The 18,943-nt window shown below is 37.8% G+C and overlaps 1 protein-coding gene across 1 annotated transcript; it reads left to right on the forward strand.

Annotated features, from left to right (window-relative positions):
* Positions 1 to 1,656: 1,656 nt before the first annotated feature.
* Positions 1,657 to 14,483, forward strand: LOC145894085 (NFX1-type zinc finger-containing protein 1-like). The gene is made up of 46 exons (XM_082982539.1): positions 1,657 to 1,891; positions 2,079 to 2,211; positions 2,998 to 3,135; positions 3,212 to 3,328; positions 3,385 to 3,521; positions 3,675 to 3,825; positions 3,883 to 3,967; positions 4,167 to 4,312; positions 4,387 to 4,533; positions 4,640 to 4,731; positions 4,786 to 4,875; positions 4,934 to 5,046; positions 5,097 to 5,250; positions 5,312 to 5,458; positions 5,762 to 5,881; positions 5,975 to 6,167; positions 6,227 to 6,456; positions 6,527 to 6,670; positions 6,727 to 6,804; positions 6,862 to 6,951; positions 7,015 to 7,098; positions 7,152 to 7,259; positions 7,649 to 7,696; positions 7,956 to 8,036; positions 8,579 to 8,683; positions 8,968 to 9,124; positions 9,217 to 9,409; positions 9,472 to 9,651; positions 9,707 to 9,913; positions 9,975 to 10,074; positions 10,128 to 10,258; positions 10,312 to 10,401; positions 10,458 to 10,611; positions 10,665 to 10,855; positions 11,009 to 11,168; positions 11,394 to 11,533; positions 11,684 to 11,853; positions 12,055 to 12,145; positions 12,201 to 12,328; positions 12,392 to 12,562; positions 12,692 to 12,842; positions 12,901 to 13,027; positions 13,088 to 13,262; positions 13,331 to 13,439; positions 13,495 to 13,672; positions 14,023 to 14,483. Exons 1-46 carry the CDS (start codon positions 1,666 to 1,668, stop codon positions 14,136 to 14,138), a joined length of 6,276 nt encoding a protein of 2,091 aa, XP_082838665.1. The 5' UTR covers positions 1,657 to 1,665; the 3' UTR covers positions 14,139 to 14,483.
* The last annotated feature ends 4,460 nt before the right edge of the window (positions 14,484 to 18,943 follow it).

An 18,943-nucleotide genomic window follows, 5' to 3' on the forward strand; every position in this document is an offset into this window, starting at 1 on the left:
CACCCTCAAATTGCTCAGTTCTAGAATAACCAGTTGCATGTGGTGTGCAACAATTGGGTGTCCCAGACCTAACTGTTATGGTCACGCTTAAGTGATTTCTGCACAGCAGCGATGACTCCCATTCATGTTACAGTCATGTGATTTATGGTATGTGTAGCAAACTCTAGGTGTTTATCTGTGTAATCAATAGTTGTGTGTGCAGTGTTACGCTTATTCACCTGCCTTATACAAAGCCTTGCTTTCCATACTATTGTTTAACAACCAATCTGCCCATTCCACAAACAATCGCAAGAAGTTTAATAACAAACATGTACATACTTGTGAAAGCCTAGTTCGAAAATAACAATATTTACTTTAATACAGGTCTACGGATGACGTACTTTTTTGTATTTATCGAAAACCTTGGTTAACGCGCTGGTGGTTCCCCTGCATCAAAACTACTTTCTTTGTGTATGGCAACAGACGCACCAGTGACGTCAAAGCGTCATGTGAGAAAGTCAGTGGCGACTGACGCATCAAAGTTTTAGTTTAGAGAAGAGCAGAGATGGGTTGTGGATTTGATTGTTTAATCTTGATGACAATGGATTGCGGATAATCACTTATGCTAGTGTTACCTTATTTCGCTTGTTGCAAACGTATTGTGTTGGTGCATTTTCTACATTACCCGAGACAATGAAAATTCACGTCAAGTTCCTTTGTTAGTCTGGTTTAGTTAATTGTAGCTAAGCTTGTTCGTTGAATAGCAGGTTTTTTTGTCGATGTAACGCAGGCATTATAGTTTGGTTGGTTTGTTGTTGGCAGAGCAAACTTTACAGCTCTACAACAATGGCCAACTAAAATGCAGTTAGGGATTCAACACTACTCACTTTCAATCAACAAATAAGTTCCCAGAACTAAATTGTTTGCTAAATGTTTTCTGGTAAGCCAAGTAATTCGAGAATCAAGTTTAAATTCAAACACGTAATGTGCATGCAGATAATATTGTGTACATATTGTGTGTGTACCTACCGTAAAATAGTTCCTTACTGAATAATGTCAAAAACAATATTACGTCATGCGACTAACAATTGTGACGCGCTTGGTTCCACCTGCCTACACGGTGGGTGAGTAACCGGTTTAAATAGCGCTGTGAGGATGTGCTTCTTTGCGTAATACGTGCATCGACAATTTACAACAGCGAGGTGGTGAATTTAGTTACGACAAAGTCAGCGCATCGTTTTGTATAAAGATATAGTTGGCAAAGTAAAGATTTTTACGCTGTACGATTGTTTATGTACTGATAAAGAGAAAGGACCTCACTAAAGCTTGTGTCAAAATAAACTAAAAACACAAGACAAAAGAAGTGGACATCCTTCATTTGTACAGACAGAGTTTAAGCTTTCATTCTTTTCACCACACCGGGATACGAGCCCAGCTTCCAACTTGGTGTGTGAGTCGATGGCAAACTCGTTATAATGAGAATTGCTTAGGTCTACACACCATGCAGGCCACCTAATGTCCTGTACTGCTCCAACCTCCAGTGCAATTCGTCCTGCGTCCTGGAAAGTTCCGCCTCCAAACTACTTGGCTCAATATGTAGCCATCTATTTTCTAAATTGGTCATCAGCAATTGCTGCGCCAGTTTCTAAGAATTGATTTTTCGTTTCACGCAGAATTAAATTTAAGATGACAAGACGAGTGAAATTGAAACCTCTTCGTCGTCAATCTGTCGAGAGGCCAATTTTTAATAGAGTTGCTTCTCCGAGTCGAAGAATATCTTCTGGAAGGGATACAAACTTACGTGTAACTGTCAACGCACTGTCAAAGATCAAGTCTGATGCAAGAGAGAGAAATGAAAGGACTCCAATTCGTGGCAGGAGAATACAACGAGAGATTGAGGAAAATGTTTCTAGTAAGACCTCATGCAATGTTTTTGGGTTGCTTGTTGTTTTTAAATAAGTTGTGTACCATTCGAGGGTTGTTTTACAGGATTGTATCAGTTTTTTGTTAAGTATGTAATCTTTGCGTTGCTGAAAGACTGAATGAAAAACAATGATAAAATTCGTAGGAGTCGAAGTCATTTTGAATATGATTTGCAGGAGCGCGCTCATTTGCTTCAGCAGTGAAGCCAACTGCAACTGCGATCAGCGACAGTCATATATATCGTCCAACTTCACCAGGACCCGTTTACTCAGGACCCCAGATAGACTTCCAACATTACACCCAACCCAGGTGAAACTTAATCCTGATTCGAGATGTCCGCGCGATGATTGTTTCAAGGCCTATAAGCATTCGCAATTAGTTGGAAGCAGAATTACCCTGATTGAACACGGATAAGATATCTTTGTAACACTAAGACCGCGAAAGCTCTGTATCGCGTATTTCTAACCTTATGTTTACCCAAAACCATTGGTCACAAGCACATGTGCCGAACAATAATAGTGCTTAGTGATCCGATGCTGCCCATGTGACAGAGGAAACAATAGTGAGGAAAGAATATAGCTATCAGTAGTTGTCATAAACAAACGTAACTTAAGTGCGATTTGGTGAACGAATGCAAAGTTAAAGTGAAAAAAGTACATGAAAATCCGGATTACGAAATGCAAAATGAACAACTTTTTTTCAAATCAAGCGTGGAGCTTATCAAAATCCTTTCGCCAAGTAAAGTTATATTATTTGTCAATGGTTACACATTTGTAACAACGAGCAGTTAAATGAACGAACACGAGTCCGTCAGTGTTTTCCAATAGGACTTGCACCCAACATACTCGTATGCCGTTTTCTTGTTGTCCGTGGTTGATTTCTATGTAATTCAAGTTACCACAAAACTTTTTAAGTGATGTGATGAGTGCAGTGAGAATTTAAGTGGCGACCCCTCACCACCACATCACGTCATACTGCCTCATCACTATTAGAAAGTGGGTGTTGCTTTCGACCACTCATGATCTATCTATTAACACGAGGAATACCAAGCATTAATGTTTGTTGATATAATAATCAAAATATTTTAATCCGAAGGAATTCGCCAGAATGTTCAACTTCTAATCTTGGCAGTCGTGAACATAAGGAAGTTTTCAACAAATCACCAACACGTTCACGAAGATACTCTCCTCATAAGAGCGGTTCGCACCCATCATCTGCTAATCATAAAAAATGGTTGGTGTCTGTGTAGAATTTGCACTTGCATTACTTTATACTATATCCTTCTGATATATTTATATTGAAATTATAGGAATTCACCAGGATGTTCAACTTCTCATGTTGGCCGTCGAAAAGAAGTTTTCCACTCCCCAAGATATTCTCCTTATAAGAGAGGTTCTTACTCATCATCTGCAAATCATGAGAAATGGTTAGTTTATATTCGGCTTTAGAAGGACTGAGGTTATACTGTTGCTATGATTCCAGCATTCCAAAACCAATTCCATACGAAGCACTTGAAGAGATGGTTAACAATGAGGACATAACCTCTAGTGATTTGGCAATCCGTTTATCAACAGAATCATCAGGGATTTACCTCACACTAAAACAAAACTTGAGCGACGGTAAGTCATGTTTTAGGCATTTTTTCGTCCTTGTAACAAATTTGCCATGTGGTAGTTACACGTTTTTAGTAATGAAATAATGAAATATTTAAATTAAACAGTTGTACTTTAAACTTATATTTGCCACAAGTGAGTTCTTCGTATCTCGTTTAGGCATGATCCAAATGATTCTTGGTGCTTTGGCAAAAATATGCAGAGATGATGTTCCAAATCAATCGGTTAATTTTGTTTTAAAAACTGCACTGGATTGCAACTTTCACGAGAAGGCTTCCACATTTTTGCATGGCATAAGCAGTGGTGGAAGGTATAAAGTTTTCAAAAAATCCGTTTTTAAAGCTTTAACACTTTTTGAAATGTTCAGAATTGTTGATGTCACTCATGTTGTTAATTGCCTTCAAGTGATGAAAGGATGGATGAACAAAATGCCAACGACTTCAAAAAAGCAGGCAAGTAAACAACAAAGTTAAATTAAAATTTAAACTTCGGGTGGAAGTACTGGGGCCCTAAAAAGCGCTAAATTACAGACGCAATAGCAACAGATGTGACCCAGGTAGAAACAGTGTGTTATCTGTCTACAAAATAAAGCATTATCTAAAAAATAATCTAAACAAAATTCTGGGCTTATTTGCTCAATTACTTTTTCAGGTTTCCATGCTTAAATTAATTGTTGAAAATGTAATTAAAAATTTGAATCTCCAATCACAAGAAAATGTTTCTCAAATATTTGGTGAAGTTCAAGAAATGTTCGAGGAAACGTCGCCGGTCAAAGTTGAAACTCTCAAACAGAAGAAGTATGTTTTGTTGTTTTCTTCCCTACACTAACTGTGATTATGTTAAAATTATATCCCTTCGTTTATGTTAAAAGACAACATTACGAAAACCCTGGAGCATTGCACAATGAAAAGCCACCAGATGATTTTAGAGAAATCCCAGTGTTTCCTACACAGTCTGATATTCACTCAACAAAAAATCTTTTTATAAGAACCAACCTGATTTCCAATGCTTACCAAAGGTAAAGAGAATATTTAGTGTGAACGTCATTGCATTGGAAGTATACGTTTACTTACCATTTTCTTCGGTTCTCTGTCCTTTGTTTGTTCAAAAATTACTTTTAACAGCCAGGAGCATTATTTGGATGTCCAGTTTAGACTTTTGCGAGAAGATTTTGTTCGACCTCTGCGGGATGGAATACAAGAACATCTGTCTTCTGGTAATAGATTAAAGGAGTAAAAAGGTAAGTTTTTAACAAAATTCTGTTGTGCAGATTTGGGTGCGAGTAGAGAGAGAAAACACAAACAATGTGTTAAAGTTTACAACAAAGTAAAAGTTGAATATTCCTTTCCTGGGGGTCGAGGTAAATTTCTGGCAAATCTACATCACTGCAATTTTATAAAAATTTAAATGGTTTTCAGGAATGTTGCATCGTATACATTTTGACTCAAGACCATTCCGTAGCATTCGATGGCAAAGTAGCAAAAGACTAATGTTTGGGAATTTAATTTGCCTTTCATCTGACAACTTTCAGGTACATTTCTGAGCATTTCCAATGCTCTTCTGACTTCTTTTTCTTTGCAGAACAACTTACTTTTTGCCACAATTTCACAACGAAATCCTAATGACCTATGTTTTGGATACTTGAATGTTGAATTTGTTCACAGCACCAATCTCTTAGAAATAACAGCGCCCGTGGATGATGATTTTTATCAAGAAGGTAAAATTCGCAGCGAAGGTGATTTTAAACAATAGCAGCAACCATGAAAAGTTTGTTGATTGAAACAAAAAACTTTTAGATGAGATGTATTTTTCTGACGAGGATTTCGACCCATTTTTTGACGAATCCTTTAAAGTGCCTGATATTGATATGCAGCAGGAGTACACAATGATTGAAACCGAAGCCTACTTTGAGGCATATCGTCACGTACTTGCTGGTCTTCAAGGTATTGCTTACTTTCAGGATTATTTTGCAAATTAGACCTGCAGACAGGGTGTATACACGCACTGTTTCGACCTGTAAGGTCTCATCAGTGCAGCTGTTGATGTGGCACTGTGCTAGCTGGTAGACTAGCAGGCACACAGATTTCCACTTTGTGGTACCTTTCGGTCAATCGTCGATATGTTGGGTACCAAACTAGGTACCAATCAACACAGACGAACCACGTGGAGCGCACTATGGCCAAAACAACTGTTTGGGACCCAATAGTGCTATTTTGCAAATTGTTTATGGAATAATATTTCTGCAGAAATTGAAAGGGTTCCATTAGAGAGATATCTTGTGAGATGCCAAAAAAGGATAAACTCACCACTTTACTTTAGAAACAACCCATTCAAAGCACTTTTTACGTTTTCTTCTGAGTTTGAAGGTAAAAATGTATTGCTAAACATTAAAAAATAGTTAAGCTTACTGTTTGGGTGACAAGTTGTTTTTTTAATCGTAAAATAAACGTCAATTTCAGGAGCTCCTTCTGGCTTTGTGGATATTTTGGTTAAAAACCATTGGCCTACCGCTGAGGAATTAGCACTTGATGATTCTCAGAGGAGAGCTTTAATCAATGCGTTTACAAATGAATTGTCGATTATTCAAGGACCACCAGGAACAGGGAAAACCTACATTGGTTTAACTATCATGAAACTGATGCTAACAAACGGGTAGGCTCAAAGTTTTATTGTTTTTCCATTCTTTGTAACAAAAAATATGGCGTTCTCAGCCTCACAAAAAATGACATGGGACGGAAGAATCCGATCCTTGTTGTATGTTACACAAACCATGCACTAGATCAGTTTCTCGAAGGAATCGTTCCATTCCATCCATCTGGAATCGTGAGGGTTGGTGGAAGATGTAAAAACGAAAACCTTCTACATTGCACACTAATGAGCAAGAAAAGATGTTACAACTATGCTACAAAGTTTAACAAAAGCACTTTTGGGAAATTAAAAGGCAACAAATATACAAAATAATAAATACCGATTTGTTACAAGTGTTTGAATATAACTTAAATATTGGGCAGGGGAAAGGCAAGTTCTTATCGAAAAAATGATGGAAAACATTGAGATTTTGGAAGTTTCAAGTAAAGTAATTCTGAACTTGGAAACACTCTGGCCAGTCATTCCTGTGCATCTCTACAATCAAATTGATTGCTGCCCACGTGACCGTGAGTTGTTCGTTATAAAACTTAAGATGAATTTACCAACGTGAAATATGCTTCAGCAAATAAATCTTTTCTGGAGTGGCTAGGTGTGGAATCAATGGGAAACTTTAAACTTAACAAGGATTTTGTTGCAAGTCGTATGTATTTTTAAGTGCACGCAAACAATGTAAATTTTTTGCCCTAAATATTTTCAGAAGCTTTGAACAGAATTACAAATGTTTTTCAAACACTTCATCCCAAACACTTTAACCTACAACATTTCTATGATGCCATTGTTCGCACATGTGAGTAAATCTCTTCGAAGCAGTTAAGGGTTCGTCCGCTTATTGTTCTTCAATATTGTTTAGGTTCCTTCAATGTCCAAAGATTGTTTAATTGGATGCGCAAACATCGGTTTGTTAAGATGAGATCAATCGAACCTCCACCGACAGGCATTTGTTTTATAAGTTGTATTTCTGGATAGCAACAACTTTTTTCTTTGCAGATATAGTTTTAGAAATATTACACCATATAGCTTTACCACCAAACTGTCAACAACTGACAAAACTTGGATTTAACAAAGAGGAAATTAACTGTGCAATTATGGTTTCAGGTTCGTAGACTTCAAAATTTGTTTTACAAGTTTCTCTGTGAAAGTGCTAAACTGAGTAACTAAAATGTTCAAAGTGTGTAAATGTTAATAGTTTGAAATGACAAACTTTCTTGCCTGTAATCTGACGACGGTATTAGTTGGGCATTGCTTGGCCATAGTGTTTCCACCTTGTGTTCTCCGTAAGGTTGCACCTAGTTTGGTGCCCAACGGATGACGGTGATTGTATAGTCACCACAAAGTGAAAATCTTTGCTTGACCGTTTGTTCGGCAAAGTCCTCTGATAGTCACGCCAGCTGCACTGATGAGACCTTAGAGGTCGAAACAGTTGGCTATCGTTATGCAGCTTACACAATTTCTTGCAAATGTTTAATATTCAAAATTAATTTCAGAAAACCAAAGTCCTCTGCAGTGGTTACAAGAACATTCACAAATAAGAAGTGAGATGATTCAAATAAACTGTGGAATATTCCAAGAATAAAGAGACTTGTCTATACATTGTAAACAATGCCATGTTTCATACTAAAAAAGAAATTCGGCAAGATGATGGCATAAGTTCTTGCCGAAATGTTTTTTTTGTATGAAACATGACAATATTTACAATGGTATGGACCAGTCTCTTTATTCTCAGAATTATGAGAAAATCCGTAAGTAGTATTCCTGTGACATATTAATTTTAACTTTCGTTTTTAAATACAGACTACACATACGAAACAAATGAAAATAGTGAACTTGAAATTGAGGAAGAAGCTGCTTTACTTCAAGAACAAAGGATGCCAGGTGAGTATCTTTGTCACTAAATCGCATTTCAGGATCTTATGTAAAAAATGTAAAACTTGGTAAAAGTAATGGAAATTGAGAGCTGCAGACAGGGTGTGTACACGCACTGTTTCGACCTGTGAGGTCTCATCGGAGCAGCTGTTGACTGTGGCACTGTGCTAGCTTTTACACTAGCGGGCACACTGATTTCCACTTTGTGGCACCTTTCGGTCAACGTCGATCCGTTGGGTACCCTATACTGAGTACCAAACAACAGAGACGAACCACCGTGGAGCGCACTATGGCCAAACGGAACTGCTTGGTAATCGAGAGTGCTAAAGGCTAAAACCCAATTCAATACAATTAGTGTGCCGCTAGTGTAAAAGCTAACACAGTGTCACAGTCAACAACATGCACTGATGAGACCTCACAGGTCGGCAGCTCTCAATTATTGTGGCTTTCTTGCACATATAACGGAAATTACTTTTACGACAACTTCTTCGTCAAAGCTTTCAAGGCCAAGATTACTTACTTGAAATATTTTCTATATTAATCAATCACAGATGATGAAATGTTGGCCAAGTTCTTACGTAGCGACTTGACAGAAACAGAAAAGCAAAAACGAAGAGAAAAACTTATCAGAAAAATGTCCGCGTTCATATTTAAGGGTATTTTAACAATTTTCATATGAAACCTAATATCGTTTGTCGTACAACAAGATATTCTGTAAATGCATGTATATTATAAGCATCATCAGTATTTTCACAAAACAACGCCCATGTTAAGTTTATACGTAAAAGCTGTCAAAAACTCTGTTGCCACGATTTTGTCGGCAATATGCTAACAGGAATTTATGATAATATAAACTTCCAGTCATGGTGTCTTCATACAAATTTCTATCGACAAAACTTGTTGTTAACTCTAAATAAATAGATGACCTTGATGAAACTAGGTGACCTTCATGGTGGAAGGCAAAAGGGCGGGAAAACAAAACGACAACAGGCTGTGATGAACGAGCTCGGAAAAATTGATGCCATGACAAGTGGATCAGCCCGAAACCTAACAAACATAAACACGTTGAGTGCAGATCAAAGATGGAATTTGTATCGGTGAGTATTCGAACTTAACGCAGTGATAACGACAAGCATTGAGTGCAGTTGATTGTACGGAAAACTAAGTATGTGATTTAACCTCATGGCAGGAGATGGGTTGCTGACTTTCGAACCACAATAAGGGAAAAAGTTGAAGTTCACTCTTGCAAGTACAACCGGCTTGCAAAAAGTTTACATGAAATCCAGAAAAGCGACGATCGCGCCATACTGGAAGAAGCTGATGTTATTGGAATGACAACAACTGGTGCAGCAAAGTACCGTGACATTATTCGAAACTTACCCGTAAGCAATTTGGCAGCAGCGTAAGTGTTGAAGATGTTACGCCAATAATACCGGTTATTCAGGTAAAAATTGTGATCGTTGAAGAAGCTGCTGAGGTTCTAGAAGCTCATATTGTTACAACAATGCCCAAATCAACCGAACATCTGATACTGATCGGCGACCATCAACAACTCAGACCTTCACCGACCGTTCACGAACTTGCTGTAAAATTCAACTTGGACGTTTCCTTGTTCGAACGAATGGTAACCATAGTTAATGTTATGAACTTCACAACATGTAATGCCAATTATTTTTTAGATAAAAAATGGATTACCGTACACAAAACTGAAGGTTCAACATAGAATGCGACCAAGAATCGCTGACTTGCTTCGAATTAACATTTATTCAGACTTGATTGACCACTGCAGTGTGGAAAAATACGAAAACATTCGGGGAATTTCCAAAAATGTATTTTTCGTAACTCACGAACAACCCGAGGAAAGTGTTTCTGACAGCAAAAGCAAGGTAAGCCGAGTTGGTTGTTTCTTCACAAGGATCTTTTATTCGATAACAAATATTTTATCAGACAAACCAGCACGAGGCAGACTACATGGTTGCACTTTGTCAGTACCTTTTATGTCAAGGTTACAAACCAGAGCAAATCACGATACTCACGGCTTACACGGGTACAGCGGTGATTGTGATATAGACATTGGTGACGTCAAATATGACTTTCCAGGTCAACTATTCGCTTTCAAGCGCGTTATGGAGAAGAAACTTTACCAGGGTGTCCGTGTGACTGCAGTAGATAATTTTCAAGGAGAGGAAAATGACGTCATTCTTCTTTCTCTCGTCCGAAGCAACGACGAGGTTGGAAATTGTTGAAAGTTTTTGGTAAGAAGCAAATAAATTGTTTCCTTCAGCAAAACATCGGATTCCTGAAGGTTAAAAACCGCGTGTGCGTCGCTCTCTCACGAGCAAAGATGGGTTTGTATTGCATTGGAAATTTCACGGTAAATTGTCATAGAAATGTTATGTATCAAATTTTATGGATGGATTTTTTGAAAAGATTCTCCGAGAAAAAAGTCCTCTTTGGCGAAAAATAGTGGATGCCTTAAAAGTACACGGACAGTTCGGAAAATCGCTCCCGCTTTGTTGTAGAAACCATCCTGGTCATGTTACTAAGGCCTCATTTGCTACAGACTTCAACAAAGTACCTGAAGGTCGTTACGTGAATTCAAACAAACTAGGTTTTGTTACCGAGCTTCTACTCCAGGTGGATGTGACAAAGTATGTGGGGTGAGACTTCAGTGTGGACATAGTTGTCCGAGGAGTTGTCATCCTGTTGATGCGGAACATTACAAGCATAAGTGCAGAAAACCATGTGTTAAAAAGTGTCCTCAAGGTCATATATGTCCTTTAAAGTGTCACGAGGATTGTGGAGAGTGCAAAGTTTCTGTGATAAAGGTATTGAAATCGTTTTTTTTAATTCTTTGCGACAATATTTGCGAAGCACTTGAAACAATTTAAAGATTCCCAAGCGCAAGAAATAAAAAACTAAATATTTCATCTTTGATAATTTACAGAGGATTTTTTAATATTTATTCGATTATATTGCAGGTGATTCCCTGGTGCAAACATGAACAGGAAGTGCCTTGTCATCAAGATCCACACACATTCCTTTGTAAAATGCCTTGCACCAAAACATTGGAATGTGGCCACAATTGCATGAATTCATGTGGGAGATTTTGCACCACAAACTGCATGGTTTCAGTCATGGGTAACTCCCTGATAAAAGTTTCGATTCTTGGGTATTTGAGCCCAAACTTGTCTAAAATCAATTGTAACTCTATCCACTTTTCGTGTATTTGTACTTTATCATTAGTTTTATCTCAGTGGCAAAAGTCAGTGGAAGCAACATTTGTTTCTTCAAACTTGACGTATCTGTTTCAGTAACGAATTTATCCAAAAGACGTTAAAATCTAGTTCTTTTAATTCTTTTCAGCGGAGAGTCCTTGTGGACATAAAATAAAAGTTTCCTGTCATTCATCGTCAAGTCCAGACCCAAGACTTTGCAAAGAGAAATGCAAAGCGATGTTAAAATGTGAACATCAGTGCAAGGGAACGTGCTCGTCATGCTTTCAAGTAATATTTTTGTCACTATACTTAAGAATGTTTTGTTTTTTCCTTTCTATAAATGATAAGTATGTTTTAAACCAAACAATTGATTTAACGAAGTGTAACTTTCCATTACTCATTGTGATTCCTACTACAACATTCTCAAATATATTTTAGGGGCGTCTGCACCAGAGATGCAAGCAGAAGTGTGGGAGGGTTCTTATATGCGGGCATACTTGTGAAGTTACTTGCTCACGGAATTGTCCGCCATGCACCAGAAAATGCACAACGTTGTGCGAGCACAGCAACTGTAAGAGAATATGTTCAGAACCTTGCAAACCTTGCATGTAAGTATTGATACATAGTAGTCGATACAGTTTTAATTTGTTCTGACATCAACATAGCAGTTTGTATAAACGTTAAACTTAACAAACATGTTTCTAATGTTTTTCGGTTCTGCTTTAACTTAAATAAATTGCAACAGTTGCAAAACCCGAGATCTAAACCTAAGTCAGAAGTTAATCTCTAAATATTTGAAAAAAATGCAGAGAAGTTTGCGGTTGGAAGTGTAAACATCATTCATGCTCAAAGTTGTGTTCGGGACCATGTGATAGACCTGCGTGCAACGAACCATGCCAGGTTTGTATTTTAACAGGTTGTACTCACTCTGTTGTAACAAAGGATATGTTTGAAGAAAACTAAGAAATGTGGTCATCCTTGCATTGGTTTGTGCGGCGAAACGTGTCCTGACCTCTGTCGAGTTTGTGACAAGGACAAGGTCACTGAAATATTTTTCGGTGATGAGGACGAAGAAGATGTTCGGTACAAACTTTAACTTGTTGTTAAACCAGTAGAAACTTACAGTTGTTTGTGTTATCTGTATAGGTTTGTACAGCTTGAGGAGTGCGGACATATTTTCACATATCAAGGACTGGATAAATGGATGAACGACGAAGAAACAGACGAAATGAATATTGCTTTGAAGGAATGCCCACTATGCAAAACCCCCATAAAAAAATCGAGGAGATACAAAAATGTCATCAACAAACAACTAGAGTAAATATAGAGCATTTGCCTAAATTTTAATATCTTCCTGAAAGAATTTTTAAATGTTGCTTTTTTTATCAAAAATCGGGTATTAAACCAGCTGAAAGTCTTTTCTAGTATAGTTTTCTTTTGTTACAGAATAACTAACGCATGTAAGATAAAAATTGCTGGTAACAACAAAAATATCAACTCCGAAGTCGGAAAATTGAAAGGACAAATAAAAAAAGACTTGAATATCAAACTTTACTTCAAAATGCAAGCAGATGAGATCCTTGACGAAATGAACGAGGTATCGAACATTCTTCAAATGAATCACAGACGAAATTTATGCAAACTCAAATTTCCAGAGACGAATTCGAACGATGAACGACGTCCACGTGGTGGAAGTAAAATACAATGGTTTAAGTCGTTTGTCAAGCTTATTGCAAAATCTGAAAAATATATATTTATCATCGACAAACTCCACATTACAAGGTGATAAAACGTGACCAAGAGTGTTCTTTCCGCCATCATTTCTGGATCTAATTTTTCCAGGAATGAAGAAAGAATTTGAAGCAGGTTGTCGCCAAATTTCCAGGTGGTTAACAAACAAAAGAAACAACTTTTCTGGACAAGAAATTGACGACTTGCAGCGCGAATTTGCGAGACTAAAACATTGGATTGTTTTAATCAAAATCAAATCTTCGATTGAACGCAGTCCAATTTTGAAGTGAGTTTGTAAAATAATTTTTGTCTGTTACAACTACGTTCTCATAACAACTCGTACTAAACAAATAGGGATTGCGAGGTGGAAGAAATTGAAAATGTTTTGTTGAAAGATCTTTCTCCATACTCGCAATTGAAGGAAGATAAAGTGAAAAAACTTTTGGATGAAATGAAGTCAAAGGTGGTTGAGTAAAAAAATTAAACAAAAATTCAAAAGTCATTTTTCTTTGCTTTAGAATCCATCCTTGTTTTCGGGGTTGGGGATTTCGGAAGATGAGCGGAAAATGGTTTTGAAAGCGATGAAATTCAGCAAAGGTCACTGGTACAAGTGTAGGAATGGCCACGTGTACGCCATCGGGGAATGTGGTGGAGCGTCACAGCGAAGCCGTTGTCCTGAATGCAACGAAAATATTGGTTTGTTGATAATTGTATATGTTTGTTTCATTGACGTATACCTGTTGTTAAGTTAGTCGTAGAAGAAAAATATTCAAAAAAAACACAAGATTGTACAAGGGTAAGTGCGCTTTTTTCGTGTAAATACAGGCAAAAACAAACCAATTTTTTATCAGACAATTTATAACCCAGTATTAGATAATCCAAAATATGAATCGAGTGACATTGTCTTCCGGGAAAAAAAGGAGAAAAACACAAGATCAACGATTAAGAAATGAGATATTGTCGTTAAAACTTTTGGGATGATATACAGAAAACTTGTATGGTATAGATATGGTCATGATGTTTATGTATTTTCTGGTTGGTTGTAGGGGGGGCTTCCCATAGGCTAGATGAAGGGAACGAACTCGCAGGTGAAATGGACGGAGCAACAAGATCAGCTTTTGATCCAAATAGTTTGTACATTCCCCCTGAATTTCTTCGTTAAACTAAAACCTATGATATACATTGTATATATCCTTATACTTAACATCTTTACCAAAACATAGAAACATATCTTTCTTTCCATTGCTGTCTTTTCTAATCTTGTATAGCATTTTTGAATTTTGAAGCGCATCATAATCAACTCTGTGTGACGTAAATAATGTACTGGTTATTGGCTTGATTTGTAACATCCACATATAAAAGTGATTATAGTAACCACTTGTAAAACGCCCATTTTGTGTAAATAATTGTTTAATTTGATTGTGAGTTGGATTTGACCAACGTAGTTATCCATGTACATACATTTAATCCGAGTGGAAATAAATAAATATATACTGCTATTTTTGCTGCCAGGCATACTAATTGATAAGAATTGTCTGCCGGATGGCAGACAAAACGTTGGTTTCGAATAAAACTTTAGAAACTTAAATGCCAGAAGAATATATATAAATATATGTGTGGAGAGCAAGAACCAAAATAAGTTTTGCCAATGGAAGCAATCAGTAATGCATGGGGGTTAATTTTACGGTTGAGTGAGTACATATGCATGTGTTGTTGCTGGGCGAAATTGAGTAAGTTTCAGGTAATTTTATTTGGGTTTTGAGTCAGGTGTTGCCACAAAGAGTGTTTGAAACTAATCTTAAGTAGAGTTAATATTTCAGTCGCCCCCAGATTTTTCAAAATGATAAAGTAAAGCTAATACGAGCGTCTGTAGGAAACCGCCCCACGTAACTCGTCGCATTCGTAACTTCGAAGATTAATTTGCCTGATTTCAAACCCACAGTCAAGGTATATTTGCAAGATCAGCTTTAAAGTATGTATTATGTCAAATACTGCCCCGCAATTTATCGGTTTCGTGATACGCCTTTCTCGGTATCAAAACTTGAAAAATTTAGTCATAGCAACGAAGCTACTAAATAATAGTAGCTTCTTCTGTACTAAACACAGCATTGCAATCTGACAGACAAGTCGCCCTCTTAAACCAAACCCACCTCCCAGAAAACTCCCCTGTATCTGTCATCAATTTACTTTGACCCTTCAGTTGATAACATTATGTCGCGATCGTTAAGATTGTTTTCATTGTCGTTTATACAACGACATATTTACCTCAACCGACGGTGAAAAGTTAAAGCCGACATAATCTGCAGACTATATTGTCATTAACAATGGTAAAGAATATGAAATGTTGCATGGGTGCTCGAAGAAGTTGTTCGTTCTCGTACAATTCTACGTATACGTTTATTTGTGATAAGAGAAATTCTTGCTCATTTGTTCTATTAGCTGCTTAAATTGTTGCACATGAAAATTGGACTTCTACTAATTTATCGAAAGCATCGCAAAAAAAATCAACTACAAATGATCTCCAATAACTATTTCCACATGTAACATGGTTCGATTGTAGCTGGGTTTGGTTATTGTAGCTGGGTTTGGTCATTTTAGCAGGGTTTGGTCATTGTAGCAGGCTTTGGTCATTGTAGCAGGGTTTGGTTATTGTAGCTGGGTTTAGTTAATGTAGCTGGATTTGTTCATTGTAGCTGGGTTTAGTTATTGTATCTGGGTTTGGTCATTGTAGCAGGGTTTGGTCACTGTAGCAGGGTTTGGTTATTGTAGCTGGGTTTGGTCATTGTAGCAGGGTTTGTTCATTGTAGCAGGGTTTGGTTATTGTAGCAGGCTTTGGTTATTGTAGCAGGGTTTGGTCATTGTAGCAGGCTTTGGTTATTGTAGCAGGGTTTGGTCATTGTAGTAGGCTTTGGTTATTGTAGCAGGGTTTGGTCATTGTAGCAGGATTTGGTTATTGTACCAGGGTTTGGTCATTGTAGCAGGATTTGGTTATTGTAGCAGGGTTTGGTTATTGTAGCAGGCTTTGGTTATTGTAGCAGGGTTTGGTCATTGTAGCAGGATTTGGTTATTGTAGCAGGGTTTGGTCATTGTAGCAGGATTTGGTTATTGTGCCAGGGTTTGGTCATTGTAGCAGGATTTGGTTATTGTACCAGGGTTTGGTCATTGTAGCAGGATTTGGTTATTGTAGCAGGGTTTGGTTATTGTAGCAAGCTTTGGTTATTGTAGCAGGGTTTGGTTATTGTAGCAGGATTTGGTTATTGTAGCAGGGTTTGGTTATTGTAGCAGGCTTTGATTATTGTAGCAGGGTTTGGTCATTGTAGCAGGATTTGGTTATTGTACCAGGGTTTGGTCATTATAGCAGGATTTGGTTATTGTACCAGGGTTTGGTCATTGTAGCAGGATTTGGTTATTGTAGCAGGCTTTGGTTATTGTGGCAGGGTTTGGTCATTGTAGCAGGGTTTGGTCATTGCAGCAGGCTTTGGTTATTGTAGCAGGGTTTGGTTATTGTAGCAGGCTTTGGTTATTGTAGCAGGGTTTGGTCATTGTAGCAGGATTTGGTTATTGTACCAGGGTTTGGTCATTGTAGCAGGATTTGGTTATTGTAGCAGGGTTTGGTTATTGTAGCAGGCTTTGGTTATTGTAGTAGGATTTGGTTATTGTACCAGGGTTTGGTCATTGGAAAGTAGGCATATGAGTTTGGTTGTTTTGTTGTTGGGAAAGTAAACTTTACAACTTAGTAACAATGGCCGACTGTAATCCAGTAAAGGATTTAACACTACTTACTTTTAGTCATCAAATAACTCTCCACAACTAAATCGTTTGCAAAAATCTTGTGGCAAGCCAGACAATTCGAGAATCAAGTTTAAACTCAAAGACGTAATATATCTGTAGCTGCAGATAATAACGTCTTTACACTGTTGCTGTTATACCTACCGAAGAATAGTTCCTACTGAGTTATGTCAAAACAATATTACGTAACTCGATTAACAATTGTGACGCGCTTGGTTACACACGCCTACACGGTGGGAGAGTAACCGGTTTAAATAGCGATATGAGGTCTTGCTAGCCCGGACTCGACAATTTACAACAGATAGGAATCAACGCAGTAATGTTTCATACAATGACGTGATTCGCATGATTGGCAGGATCGCCTCACTGCGCTGGTCCTTACTTGGCGATCACATTTAACGTATCGGGTTTATATTAGCTTTACAGGCTTTGTAGCCCAGGCATTGAAGCCTAGCTGGATCAGCCACTTTTCTGGTTTGTCCAGGCATTGCAGCCTGGTTAGTCCAGGGTCGTGCGTTCAAATCTCACCGGGAGCTTGATTTTTCAAATCTTGCTTCGACTTGTCGGGAAAAAGTGGCTGATCCAGCTGGACTGCGAAGACTGTATACCTATTTTCTAAAGGTTTCGACCACTCATGATCTATCTATTAACTCGGGGAATGCCATTAATGTTTCTTGACATAATCAAATCCATAGGAATTCACCAGAATGTTCAACTTCTACTCTTGGCGGTCGTGAACATAAGGACGTTTTCAATAGATCATCAACACGTTCACGAGGATACTTTCCTCATTAGAGCGTTATACTCACTCATCATTTGCGAATCATAAAAAATGGTTGGTGCCTGTGTAGAAATTGCAGTTGCGATAATTTATTCGCTTTCCTGTTGATATTTTATATTTGTGGAGCCGGTTGGTATTTAACTTAAATAATGTTCACCTGCATGATCTGAGCATGCCCTGTGCAAAATTATTGGAAATTCTATGGCCCGGAAATTGATTAAGTTTTGGCTTACATTAACAGTTGCTTTTCCTATGTAATGTTGAAACAGGATGACCCATTGCTTGCAAGTTATCGTTAAAAAACAAGTACAAATGATCTCTAAAAATTATGTCCGACCACATACAACATGGGTTCGATATTCACATACAACTCTGGGTTTCGCTGTTGACTTTTGTCCAAGAGAAGGAAACTTAACACCACGCTTTTAGTCAATGCGATATGTAGGGCCGACCGATAATGCTTAAATTTTAGTGCGCAAAAAAATACATAAATACACCATGGTTTAGACCAGTGTGTTCCAACTAAATTTTGTCCCTGGCCATAACAAACCTTATTAGTTTATCCCGGGAGCAAGTGTTACTGCAAAATCTTGCTTAGACATACATGGGATTACTGATAACACAAAACAATCTTTGCGGTATTAAAACGGGAGTTTAAGTTAAGGACATGCGAAAATACAAAGTTGTGTTTCCAAGTGAGGTTACGATTCGCGGGTAAACGAAAGTTACATTGAGGGCCCAAATTGGCCAGCGTGCCTGCATTCGGACCGTGCTCTCAAATTGAGATGCAAAATTGCGCGTGTTTGAAGTCATGCTGATGGAAAACCTGAGATTTTGTAACCATTTTAAATCATTTTTCCTTAAATCAACACTAGATTCTTGACAGACACAGTGATTCAAAGAAATTGTAGTAGGCTGAAAGTATTTTAACACGCGGTTGAATGTGACGTACTCCCCCTACCAAAACATGCATAATCGCGAGTCTTTGAAGTCATTCTGATGGAAAACCTGTGGTTTGCTGTGAGTAATTTGCGTGTATGAACCGTCCACAACCATGTTTGTGTAAATTGTGAGACACACTGTGTTTTAGGCACAGTACAAGCACATATGTGTCTGTGAAACTTTCTTGTGAAACTCTCATAATTGATGCGGAACGCTTTTTAAGAAAAAAACATATGCGGATTGTGCTCATAAAGAATGACAATAGTAAACATAGATATAGCAGAGTGAATGACGAATGTAACAATCGGAATAGTCCGTACTCCAAAAAGGGTTGTTACGTTTCGTTTTGCCTTAAAAACCTATATTTATTTCTAGCTACCTCTACTCTAGAATACATGGATCATCTTGGCACGCTGGTCACACCTATATTTTACCGCATGTCCCAGTTTCCTGCA

This window comes from Ascidia mentula, chromosome 3, assembly GCF_947561715.1.
Source record: "Ascidia mentula chromosome 3, kaAscMent1.1, whole genome shotgun sequence".
Taxonomy (NCBI): domain Eukaryota; kingdom Metazoa; phylum Chordata; class Ascidiacea; order Phlebobranchia; family Ascidiidae; genus Ascidia; species Ascidia mentula.